We start from the raw sequence: 18,097 nt of genomic DNA, 5'->3' as shown, positions 1-18,097 counted from the left end.
TAATTAATCTAAAACTATCTTTTTACCCTAAACGCCCTTACATAACTACACGAATTACATAAAGTGCACTCACATAACTACTAAACAACTCTTCTAACTAACAACAACATGAATAATCATCACACTCTCAATACTAAAAAAAAGTTTAACACACTAAAATTTATCATATTTTTGTTTATAATTGATTAGGTTATCATACTTTTGATAATTGATTAACTTATTAGACTTGGAGAAATGGAATCATTCCATTTATTTTTCCCTCCAAATACTATTCTATAACAATAATCAAGAACAAGGCGTGAAGAAGAAAGTTAACTTACTTAAATAAAAGTATAAAAGTAGAAGTGACGTAAATTGATGTATGGAAATGCAACCGGGTAGTTATTCCACGTAGTTAGACAAACATTGTATGTAGAACAAGTACTTGAGAGTGTGAATATATTTAGTGAAGAAAAAGGGAAAATGGAAGATTAGATGGACCCACAGCACAGCACTGAAAACTAGACATTGGATGTTACCACTACATAGATCGCAAAGTTATTCTTTGCATTCGTATGGATGTCAATTTTCATGTGCTGAATGTATTGAACAAATATCTAGGGGACAAAAAAGTTACCCACACACAACCTTTTTCAAACCGTGTTTCGAACACAGTGACCACATTTCACGCCGCGACCCAGTCTCCATCACAACCAGCTCCCAACCAATCCAATCTCACTGCTCCAAAACGGTGATTTTCATTCTCCCCACGCTTGCCATAGAAACCACGCCATTTGGATTAAATTTACAAACCCTTACTATAATCTTATTCCGTTATTAACTAATATAATGAAGCAGATTACAGACCAAATGGAAAATTATTGTTTTTTTCTTCTTCTCATAATTGAGTGGGGTAGGCATGGAAAACAAGAGTAATTATTATTGCATATGGGAAAATTTGGCAATTAATTATTATTGCACAGAAATATGGGATTAATATGCAGTAAGTAGCCTCCAATTTTGTCTTTTAAGGAGGCACGCCATAGGGAGGATACATCGCCTTCAGGTATGATATCATAGAGCAACCTATAGGGATATTTAATTGTACAAAAACGTTAGCTTGGAATTAGAATAAAGTGCTTGTATCTAATCATCTCCACCTGTTTGGCTCAACATAAGACAAAGCGGCAGCGTTAAATAATAAGGGGTTGGGTTTGTGTTGGAGATCCGATCAACACTGTTTGTTACCTTACCACATATTGTTTCTACCCATCGCGTTGGAGGAGAGTGGAAAATAAGCTTAATTCGTTGGACCAAACAACCCTTATCTACCACTTCTTTTATTTTCTTTGCCTTCACCACCTACACACTTGACTTCATTTTCTTTCCTATTCTTTCACTTTCAAGGTACTCTTCTCTCTCTTCCTCTCTCTTTCTTTCTATTAAATTCGGTTATGGATTTGCGTAATGTGGAATCGCTTATCGTCATTAGTGTGTGACTACTCAGAATTTCATATTATCTTCTGCTTGTTCGTTGCTTGTGGCTATTTCCGTGTTCAGTTCAGGTTGCTATATGGATTTATTATTTCATAAAAGGTTTTGTTCCTTACGGAATCTGAACCGTCGAATTAAGCGCCTAATCGTCTGATTCTATTAACTATTTTTCGATTATTTTTTTTAGTGTTTGTATGTTTTGAAATTGAAGGTGTGCAGAATTTTTCAGAAACTGGTTGGTTGAGCTATGAGTTTGGGTGGTGTAGTAGGGATGTCTTGAGAAATTGGAATAGCACTTATTACTTGACTGTGCGATGATGTTTAAGGCTTCGGTTTTTCAATTAATTTCAGCAACTCTTTTCGGTTTTTGGCATTTTCTCTGCCTTTGTTAGGACTCGGCAACTTACAACCACTCTATTTTTTGTTGTACTTTGTATTGTTTTAATCGCTATGTATTTTGTGTAATAAACTTAATTTTCCCACGATGTGGCAAAATGTTCAGTTTCAAGACTTTCTGCAGTTTGAAAGTTTAGTTTCCTAGGCCAGCATTTGTCCTTCCGTTTTATGTATGCATATTTTGCATTTCATTTTTGTTTCGTTCTCTTAAATTTTATCTTCGATCTCTTCTTTTGAAGTTTATATTATTGTAGTGGTGGTGTCTGTTTAATTGCTTAATGTTTCCCGAATTAAGACTATTATAGCATGTTTTGGTCTGGCTATTTTTTGAAGGAAGTAGGGTATTTGTCTCTGCTTTTTAAAATTGAATTTGCTTCTTTCTATACTCTATTAAGCTCTCTCCTAGGCGCTTGATAATTATTGTTTGCCCCCCTTTTTACCGATCTTTTCAGGTTTGTTTGTTTATTAACATATATCTAATTTGTTTTATTTTTCTGACTCCTCTTCTCTAGTCAAAAGGACGAAGAGTTTCAAGGATCAAACTCTTGGTAAGATTTCCTATATGCAACCTCTTGTCTTGTAGCTGTTGAGAATTCGGGATAGTTATAATTCTATAAGGAAATATTCCTTTTGATCATTATGCATGTCTGGCCCTGTGGCCACAGTTGATAATTTGGATGGAGCACTTTCTTGTGCAGAGAGAACAAAATCTCTTGATGCCATTTCTGAAATAGACCGTTTATCTATATTGACAAATGGTGAAGCTGGTCATTCCTCTGAAGTTGCTGGATTTAGAGTTGGGGAACTCTCGCTTCCTAATGGAGAATCATATTTTGGGTCCCTTCTTGGTAACATTCCAGAGGGTCAGGGTAAGTATGTATGGTCAGATGGTTGTGTATATGATGGTGAGTGGAGACGGGGGATGACAAATGGATTTGGGAAAATACAATGGCCTTCTGGAGTAATGTATGAAGGTGAGTTCTCAGGTGGCTACATCCATGGTACAGGAACATATATTGGCCCGAATAATCTGACCTACAATGGTCGGTGGCGATTAAATCTTAAACATGGGTTGGGTTATCAAGTTTATCCAAATGGAGATATCTTTGAAGGCTCTTGGATCCAAGGAACACCGGAGGGTCCAGGCAAGTATACCTGGGCCAATGGAAATGTATATTTGGGAAATATGAAAGGTGGGAGAATGTCAGGAAAGGGAACTCTCACCTGGGTAAGTGGGGACGCATTTGAAGGGAGCTGGCTAAATGGGATGATGCATGGGCTTGGGGCATATACATGGAGTGATGGAGGCTGCTATGTTGGGACTTGGACACGGGGTCTAAAAGATGGCAAAGGAACCTTCTATCCAAAAGGTAGCTGTCTTCCATCAGCACAAGAAATATATCTCAATGCATTGAGAAAAAGAGGGCTGTTGCCAGATTTGAGAAAACAGAAACAGGTACATATTCATCATGCTGCTTCAGTTGATATGGGAGATGTCAAGGTTGGTGAGAGTCAGAGATTTTCATCTGATAAGCTAGCCAAAGGAAACCTGTTAAATCTGGAACAATCTCGCAGCAAAAATATTTCTCTTGAAAGGCGCTGGAGTCTTGAGGTATCTATTGAGAAAGTGATTGGACACGATTCAAAACTAGGATCAACAGATTCTATAGCCGAAAATGGAGATAAAGTCCCAATTTTGGAACGCGAGTACATGCAAGGTGTGTTAATAAGTGAGTTAGTTTTAAATAATAGTTTTTCATCAATGTCTAGAAGGGCAAAACAGCTTCAAAAAAAACTTGCCAAAGAAATTAAAAGACCTGGTGAAGCAATCATTAAAGGTCACAGGAGCTATGATCTGATGCTTAGTTTGCAGCTTGGAATAAGGTAAAGGGCACTATCTTGACTTTTTGCACACACATGAAGGTTTAGTTGTAATCAAATTTAACAATGCTCTGTGATTTTTATTTCTGCTTTTTTTTTTGTTATTCACACAAAAAAATACAAGATGGATCCATGTTGGAAGGAGTCCCCGTAGGCATGAAGTCGTGTGATTAGAATTTTCATTTTCTTTTAAATGAGAATTTTCAAATGGATGGCGTTTTGTATTTATCAATCATATTAATGGTCAGTTTTGCCTATAAAATAAACATGATTATTGAAAATAAAATTACAAATATGTCATTTTGATAAAATATTTCTGTTTAGAAATGATTAAATGCTGAAATGGTTAATCATCAAAACCAAACACTCTTTGTATATCTGTAATTATTAGTAGTCAAGTGACAATTTTTTTAGTACTTGTCTAAATCAATAATAATTTTTTGCAATTTTCCCACACCAGAAAATAGGAATTCCATTTGATATTGGGAATAACTTGACGATTGAAAGATGTTTCCTCAGCAAAACAAATGTTTGCTTCTTAGTTATATTTCACAAATTTTCTATAGAACTTAGATGAATATTTTTTATTTCCTACTTCTATCAATGCATAATGACTCAAGCGGTAACCATATATAATAAAAGCACTTAATCTACGTACTTTAGAAGAAAAAAAAACGTTATACTGAACTATCCATTATTGCTGTTGCTTGGATTTTATAATAAGTAATGTCAAAACGGGTTCAATATGGCTAGGTATACCGTGGGAAAGATTACACCTATACAGAGGCGAGAAGTTCGAGCATCAGATTTTGGTCCTAGAGCCAGCTTTTGGATGAATTTTCCTAAAGAAGGTTCTCAATTGACACCTCCTCATCAGTCAGAGGGTTTTAAATGGAAAGACTACTGCCCTATGGTGTTCAGGTGAGTATATTGACACTTGTTTAGGCCTATTTCTTTTGCGAGGCCACTGTATCATTCTTGTATTCCCTAGGCATGCATATAACAAAATCTTGCTTTTCATGTGCAGATTTGGGTCTGGAATTACTCTATTATTAGTGTTTTGTATATCTATAGAGGAAGTGTTTATAATATTCATATCTTGAGCACCTAATTCAATAATCTGATAGGGATTTGAGTACTATGGGATGCCTAAGTGTCATATCGAGTAGTATAAGATATTCGATGTTCTTTAAGACCTTTTTTTAGGGTGGGCTATAAGTGTTAGGTGCTTATCAATTGGTAGTAGAACTGCTTGTCGGTGTCTTGAAAAGGGTTACCTACAAAGGGATTTTACCAATGAGGAAGTCGAGTGACGTGTTGGAGCATTAAGTGCTTGATTCTTCCCCCTTAATAGCTAGCTTTTAAGGGTGGGTTCCTCAAGTGCTTGGGTGCTTATCATAATCACTTCCCGCCACTGTAGGCTTTTGTGGAAAGCATCATCCTATTTGACTAGTTCCATTTTCATAAATTTTCCTTTATTCCTCTTGAAGTATCTAAATTTCAATAATTCTAGGGTGGGTATATGATGGAGTTCAAATATGCATTGGAGGCTTAGCATATAGAAGCATATAAGACTACAATTTCAAATATAGAGTTGAATCTCATATTTACTTCTTATTGTGTATTGAAATCACAAAAAGCCATATTCCTAGTTGATGTAGGATCTCCAAAATACCTCGTCTCACGCTGCAAAATGAACATCTTGAGTGTGAGATTAGATATTTATGGGTGGTCTAACGAGAGCCCAATAACGGTGACATAATAGCCCCAAAGAACTTGATTAGGTTAGACTCTTAATGACTCTGATACCATCTTTGTAAGTGAGTTTATGCCTAATTTTAACTCAATCTCACAAAACCGGCTTGTAAGGTGAGGATTGCACCCCACTTATATATTATAATTCGGCTTTATTCCTAGGCGACGTGGGATCTCTAACAATTACTAAGAAAATGAATTCTAAACATTCAAATCCAAGAAATACAAAATAAAGAAAATGAAGGTCTCTTTTGGTGAGCAAGAACATCTTGTCATGTCATGCTTCTAGTTACTCTTCCAGGAATGATGTGTTTTTGTTTTGCTCATTTTCTTCTTCCTTGTTCATGTTCTCATCAGTACGTGTACATCATACTTTTTTATGCACTTCTAAGTATCCATGTCAAATTGGCTAGTTGATAATTTTGACATGAATACTATCATTGAATAAATTTTATCTTGTGTAAGATCATAATCATGCATTTTTTTAATGATAAATATGAAAATAAAAGATAAGGAATAAAACAGAAAATCACTAATCATAATAGAAATTGCCCTCTAACTTTTTACTATTGTGTTTGTATACGTAGTATGGAACCATTGTAACAGCCGCCTTTTTCTCCTTTTTGTTTTCCTTTCATTTTACTTGTGATTCTTATATATGACCTTGTGGCCTGTTGCAGGAATTTGAGAGAGCTGTTCAAGATTGATGCTGCTGACTATATGATGTCCATTTGTGGAAATGATGCTCTGAGGGAACTTTCTTCCCCAGGGAAAAGTGGTAGTGTCTTTTTCCTGTCTCAGGATGATCGATTCATGATTAAGACACTGCGAAGATCTGAAGTGAAGGTACTTTTATTTTATCTGGATCTTCTTCATTGGCATTTATTGCAGTTACAAATATATATAACGGTCTTGGTGGGAGCTTGTTTCTACTGCTGTATTTTGTAGTTCAAAATACATTACACAGTTTGTACCTATACAAATATTGAGGTTGACGTTAATGGAAATCTGCATCTAATAGTATTTCAGATTTCCATACACCTGTTTGGCTTTGGCATCATTATCCCTTATCATTGACGCACTTGCAAAAGGGCTGATGATGACATCATTGTGCACTAGATGATGGTTAAAATGTGACAAATTATAGAAGTATACTAAGCTTGGGATTAAATATCAATAATAGGGTTCTAATAAAACAATATTATATCTACACACACACACACTCATAAAACATAAGTTACATAACAGTCTCATTAATTCAATTGCTATTTTGTTGACTGTTTGCAAGGAGTTACAGTTTCTGATATGTACAGAAACTTGACATACATTATTGTCATGTTGAATTCTCTCTTTTTGGTTTGATTGTATGATATTTTGTGCTTCTCCTAACACTTCTTGAATGTTGAATAAATTCTTGGAGCCTATGCTTTCTTTCTTATTAACGATATTTTAGTGTTCACTTTCTCTTTTCTACTTTTCGTTTTTACTGTATCGAGTGTTCACTTTCTCTTTCTTTTCTACTTTTCTTTTTTACTGTTTTGATTAAATTTTGAAATGTAGGTTCTTCTTAGAATGCTTCCAGACTATCATCATCATGTGAAGACATATGATAATACACTTGTCACAAAATTTTTTGGTCTGCACAGAATTATACCTTCCAGTGGTCAAAAGGTAATATGCATTTTTCTGCACCTGAATAATTTTTTGAGTATTTATCAATTACTATCACCTCAACTTTTATACAACTGGTACCAAAAATTAAAAGAATTCACACCACAATACACAGGTAGATGTCAATAGAGAGAATAGAGAGAGAAAATGAACTGTGAATTTGTATTGATTACTGATAATTGAGAATCTCATCACTCAATGAGTTTCTAAAACTTGCTACTGTAGAAATAACATTGCTATTTATGCACTATAATTTCCTAACTGACTAACTTGTGGGTCAGTTGGGTTTGTTTTATACTAATTTATTCTAGAATACATTTTAGTAATAATAGGCCTCATGTTCCAGACAAAACCCCTGGAAAAACATCCACCTTTTCCTCAAGGTGAAAATGAGGAAAGGCTTGTTGTAGAGTAGATGCTGCTTCCCAAGTATCTTCACAAGGAGGGAGGTTGAGTTACCTGATAAAAACTTCTAAATCACCCATTGCTGCCCTCCTGATATCCAACACTTTTGCTGGTTGAACCTGGAGCTCCATATCATCTGTTAAGGTCAGGGGTAGAGGTTGAATTAGCTGTTGTTAGCTGACTGCCTTCTTTAGGAGAGACACGTCAAAAACCAGGTGAATCCTACTATCCTTTGGTGAATTAAGCTTATAGGCTACTTGACCAATTCTATCCAAAATCTCAATAGGACCATAAAAATGAGGACAAAACTTTTAGTTAGGTCTTTTAGCCAACTAGATCATCTTATAGGGCTGTAATTTGAGAAAAACCCTATCTCCTACAGTATACTCCATTCCTCTCCTATGCTTATTATAGCTTGCATTCATTCTCATTCTTCTCGGGCCTTCAAAACATGATGACTTAAATCATTTGACAACTCATCACATTGTTGAGCTCTTCCACTTTTGAAGGAATGGTTGTCCCTTTCAACAAGGGTGGAGTGTGTCCATACAATGCTTCAAAGGTGTCATTGCACTGGACACATTGTATGTAGTGTTGAACCAAAACTTTGCCCAACTTAGCACATCTGACCAAACCTTTGGTTTAGTTTCTGCAGTACAACATAAATATGCATCTAAGCACCGATTGACCACTTTTGTCTAGTCATCTATTTGTGGATGGTATGTAGAACTGTAATTCAACTGTGTTCCTGATCTCTTGAAGAGTTTTCTCCCAAATTGGCTCATGAAGATTGAATCCCCATCTGATACAATAATAGAGGAGAATCCATGTAAACAAACCACTTCTTGAATAAAAGTGACAACAAATTAAGCTACATTAAAAGGGTGGCTGAGGGAAATAGAAGAGCATATCTAGTTAGTCTATCCACCATAACCAAAATAGTGTCCTTTCCCTTAGCTCTAGGCAGGTCTCAATGAAGTCTGTTGAAATATATAACCACACTTGTGAAGGTACCAACAAAGGATAAACCATTTGGAGATGATGCTTCATACTTGTTAGTTGGTAGACCTCACAACTGCTAACATTCTTTTATTTGCTTCCTTGTACTTTCCCAATACATAATTGAGGATAATCTCTTCAAGGTTCTAAAGAAACCAGAGTGCCCCCTGCATGGAGATCTATGAAATTCTTCTAGTAGAGAGGGGATGTGAACTGATAGCTTGAATAAAACTAATTTCCCGTAGAAAAATAATTGTCCTTTTAATATGAAACCTGCATGTCACTTAGGGTTTGCAATCAAATCATGCATAATAGCTTTTAATTGTTCATCTTGTTGAACCTCCTTGTCACGCTCTACCAATCATTAAATTGCAACCAAGTAATACCATTGGAATCTTCGAGAGAGTTCATCTGCTACCACATTATGTTTTATGGGTATCATACTCAATTAAGTTGGTGGCCCGTCTGAGCTGATCACCTGTCAGTAGCCTTTGATCCTGCAAAAATTTAATATGTAACAATAGTGAAATGATTGCCCAACAAATACTGCTTCCATTTTTGCATTTCTGGACATTAGTCCCTTTCATGCACAAATTTATCTTCGGATTGTGTGGAGATAAAGCTTTACTCCGAAAAGCTAAGGGTCTCCCCTCTTGTGATAATACTGCCCTATAATACACCATTTTCTGTCCATATAATTCAGGATCAATGATCATGTTCAATAAATATAAAATATACTCTCAGCTTATTAATCATTCTAATTGTCCTCTTAGTTATGGAATGTAATTAAAACTGTGCAAGAAAATATTATTTGCTGCATAAATCAAGGGATTCTGACCGTCTCAAAAAGCTTCTTGAGTCTCTGAATACCGTTTGAAGTTACCCTTTTCAGCAATTTAGTTAAAGGGTTTAGACATTCCCATATCCTTTCATGATGTGCCTATAGTAACCTATAAGGCCTAAGAAACCCCCCAAACTTATGATATCCTTAGGCTTAAGCCAACATCACATGGCCTCCAATTTCTTAGGATCTGCAGAAACTCTCATGTGCTAAAATAATATGCCCCGAGTACTCTAGACTTCTTTGACGAAAGGTGCTCTTATTGATCTTCAATTCATTATCACTCAATATTTGGAGCACTTGTATCACTCCACATGATCTATTTATATCAGAATATCATACAAAAAAACCAACATAAACCTATGCAAATAGGTTTTAAACATGTCATTTTCATCAAGTTTTGAAACATGGAGGGGGCATTAGTCAAACCAAATGACATGACCAGAAATTCATAATGTCCTTCATGTGTTCTAAATGCGGTCTTCTCCACATCTTTATGCCTCATCCTTATTTGATGATAGCCAATTTTGAGGTCAAGTTTTGAAAACACTGCAACCCTTAATAATTCATCCAACAACTCTTCTACAATAGGAATAGGGAACTTGTTTCCAATGGGAATCTTGTTCAAAGCTCTATAGTGAACATAAAACCTCCAAGCACCATCCTTCTTTTTTACTAATATAATGGGGCTAAAATATGGGCTTATGCTAGGCTTATGATTCCATTCCATCCTCTAGCATCTCATTGCCTAACTTTTTAATATCAGTCTTTTGATATTGAGGAGTCCTATATGGTTGTAAGTTAGAATTATTGATCCCTCCTTCATTTGGATTGCATGATCCTGCCTCCTTCTCGGTGGGAGTTCTTCAGAGAGGGTTGAAAAACTTCTCGACTGCAACACAAAATGCACATCTGTCCATAATGGAATTTTTGAATCTTAGGTTACAAGATTCTCATCATGTAACCAACTAAGTGCCATCCTTCCAAAGAAACCAACGGTGCTTCCATATTCCCGTCTCCTCTAATTCAGAAGTATCTCTCCAATTTATGGGCTCATCCATGCACACCTTCCTTTCTGCTAAAGGAAGGTATCTCCAATCTTTTCCAGTGATCTTGCAACTCCAATCTAGACTCGCTCTGCTCCTGAATCTGTTTTGTCACTTGTCTTTGATTTGTTGTTCTTCAAGCCTCCTTACCTTCTCAGCATCTGATTATCCATCTTATGAACTATGTTTTCCATCATTTTTTCAACCCTTGCAATGTCTCTGCTGGAATCTTGATTCAGATTCAGATTCTAGCATTTTCTCCACATTTCCATTCTTTCTTCCATTTTCTTTTCACTTATTGAAGTCCTTTACTTGCTTCACTTGCTTTAATTCTTGATGACCACAACTCCAAGATTGGAGCTTTGATACCAATTGATACAACTGGTACAAAAAAGTAAAAGAATTTATAACACAAAACAAAGGTACAGTTAAAGAGAATAGAGAGAAAAAAATGAATTGTTATTTTGTGTTGATTACTGAGAATTCAAGAGTCTCAACACTCTCCCAAAATGTGTTTCAAGAAACTTGCCATTACAGTAATAACATTGCTATTTATACACTAAATGTCTAATTGATTGAGTTGTCGGTCAATTGGGTTTGTTTTGTTTGTATTTCTTCTATACTACACTTTAGTAATAGGCCTTGCATTTTAATACTTGCAATCCCGGAATGCCATAAGGACAAGATTTTTCACGAAGCAAATATACCACATCAAATATATACCACATCAAATATTTGAACCTATCATGACTTAACGTCTTTCATGCAAAATGACTTAATAATCTAGATTTTATTTAATTAGAATGCTAATATTTATACATAATTCTTTATTTTGCAGTTTCGCTTTGTTGTGATGGGAAATATGTTTTGCACAGAATTAAGGATCCATAGGAGATATGATTTGAAAGGTTCATCGTGTGGACGTTCTTCGGACAAGATAGAAATTGATGAGAACACCACTCTTAAAGATTTGGATTTGAACTACTGCTTTTACTTGGAACCATCTTGGCGGGAGTCTTTATTGAAGTAAGTGATACTATATATTTTCTTTAATTTTGCATTAGCTCTATGTTTCTTCTTTATATAAAGATTTTTTATTGCTAGGATTATAAAGAAAATGGAGGATAAGTTGTTCACGACAAAGTAACAAAGGACAAAGAACAAAGAAAATAGACAAATTTGTATATCTTTTAATTTGTATACATGTAGGTTTATGAAGCAAATGTCTCTTTCGGTGCAGTTGAACCATTGACACATTCTAATATTATATAGAATGAATATATACAATGTTTAAGGAATAGGTCTTTTTTGTCCCCCCTCCCTATACAAATGTATTGTTGCTTAATAGAAATAGGAACTGCTTGTTTTTGTTTGAATTCCAAAATTTTGTTCAGTGAGTTTACTCAAATTTTATTATGTACCATGCTTTGTATCAAAATTAAATATTACCTCTTACAGTCTTGGTCATACTCATTGTGCAGGCAGATTGAGATTGACAGCAAGTTCCTGGAATTACAACAGATAATGGATTACAGCCTCCTTCTTGGTGTTCATTATCGAGCTCCCCAGCAGCTACGTCCATACAACCAAAGTAGGACTATAGATGGATTGCCGATTCTTGCAGAGGAAGGTGGGTATTTGATCCAGTCTAAAAAGATAATGATTTGTGATTTGTCTTTGTATGGTTGATATTTATTTTGGGCAGGTATTTTTAAGTATTTATATTGAGGTGTCTAAGATGTTTTCATGCATCATAATGAAACTAATGACCTGGAACAAAGAGACTATAAAGATAACGCCATTCCCCTAATTATTGATGTGACTAAAAGACGATATAAACATGGGTTGTTTTAGTTTCATTATGTAGGGTAGCTGATGAAAATGAGGGCTATTTCTGGAAACACTTTTTTCTTATCCCAAATTGGCTAATTTTTTCCATCTACCTTATTATTGACAATTTTATAGCCTAAAGGTTTTAAGTTGAAGGTGGTGTCAAATTCTCTTATGTTTTTAACTGGTGATTTATTGGTGAAAATCTCTCCATTGTTGCTCCCCTCAAATTGTCCTACAAGTGGTATCTGAGTTGAGGTTTTGTTTTGGTGACCACCTAAAATATGTACAATATAAGATGGGTGTTGGATCTTAGGTTTGTGGATCCCTTGCATCAAAAGTCTTTCTAATAAGGGTCTCAGGTAGTGTGTCTTGTTGTGGTAAATGACGGTACAGGGTAAGAGTCACTACTAAGGTATAAGTAAGAGTCACCACTAAGGTACCCATGAGTAGAAAATGTTTCCTCTTGAAGAGGAATGTACTATTGTGGAAAAGACTCATAAGAAAATGTTTCCTCTTGAAGAGGAATGTACTATTGTGGAAAAGACTCATAAGAAAATGTTTCCTCTTGAAGAGGAATGTACTATTGTGGAAAAGACTCATAAGAAAATGTTTCCTCTTGAAGAGGAATGTACTATTGTGGAAAAGACTCATAAGAAAATGTTTCCTCTTGAAGAGAAATGTACTATTGTGGAAAAGACTCATACTCGAGGGGAACTTGAGCTATGTAAGTAAATAAAAAGAATTATTTTATTGATAAAGATCCCACCAATTACATTTTCATTACCTCTATTTGTAACAATCAAACTTTTGGAAATAAGGAAATAAAAGTATGTTACCATGAATTAGAAGATTCTAAACATATTTTCTCCTAATCACTATGAAGATATTGGAGATATTTTGTCCTAATAATTTTCTATTTATAACACTCTCCCTTAAGTTGGTAAGTGAATATTGACCATTCCCAACTTGCCTGAAATATCCTAGAGTATGAGTTGATGAAGCCCCTTGGTGGAAATGTTTGATATTTGAAGTCCTATAGGAACAAGGGTTGTAACCACAACACCTCTGTCAAGATTATCTTTGCTGAAGTGTGTGCCAATTTCAATATGTTTCATCCTATCATGTTGTACCGGATTATGGGCGATGCTCATGGATTGCATAAGGATGTCATCTTTTATTTTAAGTTTATCTAGTATGATTTCATCTAGAGTCCTTCACACACACCTTGAGCAAAGACTCGAAATTCAGTTTAGGCACTAAAGCAAGATAAATGTATCATGTATTTTGCTTCTTGAGGTTACCATACTTCCTCAAAAAACATACATACTCAAAGGTTCATTTTCTATCAATAACAAAACTTGCATGGTCTGCATCAATGTATCATTAGGGTTAATATCTCTTCTTTCTTGAACAATAGTTCCTTTCCTAGGATTGACTACAAGTATTGAGGAATTTTGTCAACTGGTTGTGTATATCTTTCTCTTAGATCATGCATAAATTGCCTTACCACACTAATTGCATAAACAATGTTTTGTCTCATAATAAATAAGTTTTTCTACTAATATCCCATATTGAATCTTTTCAATAGGAGAACTCTCTTCACTTCCAATTTTATGATTTTATTCAATAGAAACTTCTAAGGTTCTGCAGCTTTACTTACCTGTTTCTTTGAGGAGACCAATTACATATTTTCTTTGGAAGAGGAAAATCTCCAGTTTAGAATATTTTTTCCTAACCTCCAAGTTAAACAACTCTTGCTCCGAGATCAAAGTGGGTTCTTACCTTTTTTGATATTTTTCGCCATAGAATTTGTATTCTTCTTCCTCAATGTGGGTTGGTTTGGTCCTATTTGTGGTGGTCATCACTTAGATCTTGAACATCTTGCAAAGATAGATAATGATAGGAAGAAGAGCTCCTCCGCTTCAAGTGCTTTTTCTATCTAAAGCAGATATAGACAAAAAAGATTTTGTTTCATGAAATGTGACATCCATGATAACTCCAATGATGATAATATTCGTATTCCTTTTTGTTAGAAGGATAACCAATAAATACACATTTAAGAGCTTTAAGATTTAATTTATTGCGAATAGGATTATGAGAGTTAACAAAAGTAACACATCCAAAGACTCGACAAGGTAAACTTGACAATAGAGGAGGAGAAGGAATAAAAGACATTAGAGACTCAATAGGACTAATGTCATTTAAGAAACAAGAAGGTAACTTGGTGATAGGGTATCTTACAATTAACACAACTTCTCCCCTATAAGTTTTGAAAACAAACATTTTGGGCTCTAGCTACTTCTAAAAGATTATGATTTTTCCTTTTTGCAACCCCATTTTATTATAGTGTTTACACATTTTAGTTCATGAATAATACCATTATGAGATTTTTTTTGGAAAATTCATGATTCACATATTCTTTTGATGATTTTTCCAAATTGATTTTAGACCAAAATGAAAAAATTAACCAAGATTTGAAAGACCTCAAAACTTTTCATAATGCATGTCCATGTGACATGAGTACCATCGTCAATAAAAGTAACACTATTTTGTCTAAAAGTAGATTCTAAATCGGTCCTCAAACATCAGAGTGAGTTAAGTCAAATGAGAAATTACTTTTATTATCACAAATGAGATGATGCTTTGACTATTGAAAAATATCACATTTACTCAACAATATCTTTGGTAAACAAACAAGAGAACAAGGATTTATTAAGGTTGAATGAGAGACATCTCTAAGTCTTCTATGATGAAATCATATTTGTGAACTTGTCCATGTTTTAAATGTTGCTTGTTGGCTTATAGCCTTTTGTTTTGTTTTGGTCCTTGGACTTCAATAGATATAACCTACTTTGCTCCTCTTAGTAATTAAAATCGTTTTCTTCATGATAAGGTCCTGAAACATTTGTTTCAAGAAGAGAGAAAAAAATTACTTAAATATTCAAATCTTTTATTAGATCCTGTACAGAAATAAAACTATTGGACAGATGTGGGATATATAAAACATTCTTTAATACAGTAGATGATTTTAAAGTTATATTCTTGTACATGCATATGGATACAATATCACCATTTGCAATTGTATTGAGTTGTTGTCTAGTGATTTTGACATACAAATTGAAGAGTATAAAAAATAGAGTCATGTGATCAATCTTTCTTGAATCAAGAATCCAAACTCCTAAGACACAGGTCCAACAATATCGAATGTATTCTTGCCTTTCATGGATAGGATATATAATCTAGACGACTCACTCATTGATTTAACCATTGTTCCACTTTCCTCCTTGTAGGCTTCATACTAGACATTGAAAAAAAAAACACGAAACAAAGAAGTTAAAAAAGGAACCTGTTTGGTAAAAGAACAAAAAACTCCGATGTACTCAATCGGAGCCAAATAGGGCGTTACCATCCCTTGAATTAGGAGGTCCTGACGACATTGTTCGTAGCGGCGAGGCGAGTGGGCTTCATTGCATAACAATGTGTGACAATTCTATTGACAATGCAATTATCGACGTGAGACAAACCTTTCTGGCCTACCATTGATCTCAACGGCAGCAATGCTGGCTGTTTACGTGGTAAGGAAGTAGGGCTCTGTAGGTCCGGAGCTGACACCACCAACTTGAATTATGTAAAGAAATTAAGAATTATTTTTTTTATAAAATCACACCAATCACATTCTTATCACCTCTATTTCTAATACTCAAACTTTAAAGTAAGGAAATAAAAATATTGTTAAAATAAATTTGAAGATTCTAAAAATATTTTCTCTTTATCACTATAGAGGTATTATGTATATTTTTATCCTAATAATCCCATATTTAGAATAATAGGTTTGGCTTATGTTTGGGTTTTCTTCTTAAACTGTAAGTCACGATTATTAGCAGTGTATTAAAACTAGGTCTGGACTGGCTGATCTGAAAGGAACCAAGTCCTTGGCCAGTCCAGTTGAACACGCTGTCTCGTTTTCAGTCAACTCTTAACCCAGTGACTGTTTCTTCCTTCTTTTTTCCTCTCAACTTTATGGTGTTATCCAGGTGCTTCATTTGGTTGACATATGATCGGAGTTTTACTCTACTATGGTTAGGCACCGTAGCATTTTAGAATATTTGTTTATCTTGTCATTATGCTTTCAAGTTTCAACATGATTTATATTCTTGTTTTTTCTACTAGAATTATTAATCATGGAACTGATTAATTTAAAATTTTCATTGATGGTCAACTAACAGACCCTCTAGAGGATGAATCATCCAACTATCCGCAAGGTCTTGTTCTGGTCCCTCGAGGTGCAGATGATAATAGCGTTGTTGTAGGGTCACACATTAGGGGTAGCAGATTGAGAGCTTCAGCTGCTGGTGACGAGGAGGTGGATCTACTTCTACCTGGTACAGCAAGGTATTTTCTTCAATATTTTTACTGGTTTATTTAATGTTATGTATAATGTATCATTTTCAACATCGTAGTGGTCCTTCTATCCTATTTTTATGTTTGATCCATGCACCTCCCAATTCGTTATCATTTGTATGTTCTCAAATATAAACAAATTTGGGATGTTTGACACTTCAACCTTCAAGGATAATTGTGGTGGGACAGAGAGATGATGTACTCATTGCCAATGAACTTTTTTGTTATCATCAAAGAATTAATTAAATTAAGTTTGGAGCAGTTGAGGGCTCCAACCCTTGTAAAAAAACACTATTCCTTACACAAAATCAGATAGTAACAGTTTGAAGACATACTAAGGCAAACATAACAACCCCAAATGAGTCTTAACCTGATGAATCAAGCCAAAAAAGCATTGCTGTCACACCTAAATGTTTACAGCCAAAGGATGCATGCGTGCTCCTGTTTGAAAATTAATTCTCGTTAATCTATCTCAATCGCGTATGAAAAGTGATTTTTGAAAAGCTAAAAGCTGATTGATAAATTTGATGCTGGAGAAAATACATGTACACTGCCACAAATTAAAAATGTTTGCAATTCTTGATCTTTATTAACACACTTCGGTGCTGGAATCTTTATGAATCCTAAACCTCTGTCATGCTCATTGCACATTGATGGATGGACTTGTTAAATACTAGAATATTATGGGCTGAGGGTTTTTCCTACTTTTGAATTTGTTATGCAGACTACAAATCCAGCTTGGTGTAAACATGCCAGCTAGGGCAGAGCAGATTCCAGGGAAAGAGGAAGTGCAAATGTTCCATGAGGCTTACGACGTCGTACTTTACCTGGGTATAATTGACATATTGCAAGCGTACAACATGACTAAGAAGATTGAACATGCATATAAATCTATTCAGTTTGATTCATTGTCTATCTCGGCGGTGGACCCTACATTCTACTCACGTCGCTTCCTAGATTTTATTCAGAAAGTGTTCCCACCACATGAAATGGCAGGATAACTGTGGAGGGTTAAAATTCAACCATTCTGTTTAGAGGGTGAACATTCCCACATTTCCTCCATTTCTGCATGCTGCATAATTCACTTTTTTTTTACACTCTGTATAATTTACTTGAATATGTTTATTATAAATATGCTAAGTTTTAATTTTAATCTTTTTTGTTTATTTTTAATTTAGTCTTTTTTAAATTTGATATTGACTAATTCTTGTGCCCTTCACTTAACACCAATTTAGTTATATGATCTAAGAGTATTCAAGTAGAGGATGTTTAACCCGTTGCTTAACAAAAGAGAAATTGTAGTGGAATACATCTTTGTGGCAACAAGAGTTCCTCAAATTTTAGCAGCATTGCTTCTACCAGGAACGGGTGGTTAACTCACTCCGTGGGGACCAAA

The 18,097-nt window shown here is 34.9% G+C and overlaps 1 protein-coding gene across 3 annotated transcripts; it reads left to right on the top strand.

The window, feature by feature from the left end:
- Positions 1–618: 618 nt before the first annotated feature.
- On the top strand, positions 619–17,854 carry LOC137828925 (phosphatidylinositol 4-phosphate 5-kinase 9). 3 transcript variants are annotated; one of them, XM_068635683.1, is made up of 10 exons: positions 619–1,386; positions 2,382–2,417; positions 2,568–3,753; positions 4,504–4,671; positions 6,186–6,351; positions 7,066–7,176; positions 11,306–11,493; positions 11,949–12,097; positions 16,527–16,692; positions 17,426–17,854. In XM_068635683.1, exons 3-10 carry the CDS (start codon positions 2,792–2,794, stop codon positions 17,700–17,702), a joined length of 2,187 nt encoding a protein of 728 aa, XP_068491784.1. In that variant the 5' UTR covers positions 619–1,386; positions 2,382–2,417; positions 2,568–2,791; the 3' UTR covers positions 17,703–17,854. The 3 variants fall into 3 exon arrangements, with proteins under 3 accessions (XP_068491784.1, XP_068491785.1, XP_068491783.1); XM_068635684.1 differs by lacking the exon at positions 619–1,386 and adding an exon at positions 1,426–1,544; XM_068635682.1 differs by lacking the exon at positions 619–1,386 and adding an exon at positions 1,426–1,544 and having other exon boundaries at positions 2,382–3,753.
- Positions 17,855–18,097: the final 243 nt, after the last annotated feature.

This window comes from Phaseolus vulgaris, chromosome 7 (genome assembly GCF_000499845.2).
Source record: "Phaseolus vulgaris cultivar G19833 chromosome 7, P. vulgaris v2.0, whole genome shotgun sequence".
Taxonomy (NCBI): domain Eukaryota; kingdom Viridiplantae; phylum Streptophyta; class Magnoliopsida; order Fabales; family Fabaceae; genus Phaseolus; species Phaseolus vulgaris.
The sequence above is the reverse complement of the archived record's forward strand: the minus strand, read 5'-3'. Positions and strand labels throughout refer to the sequence as shown.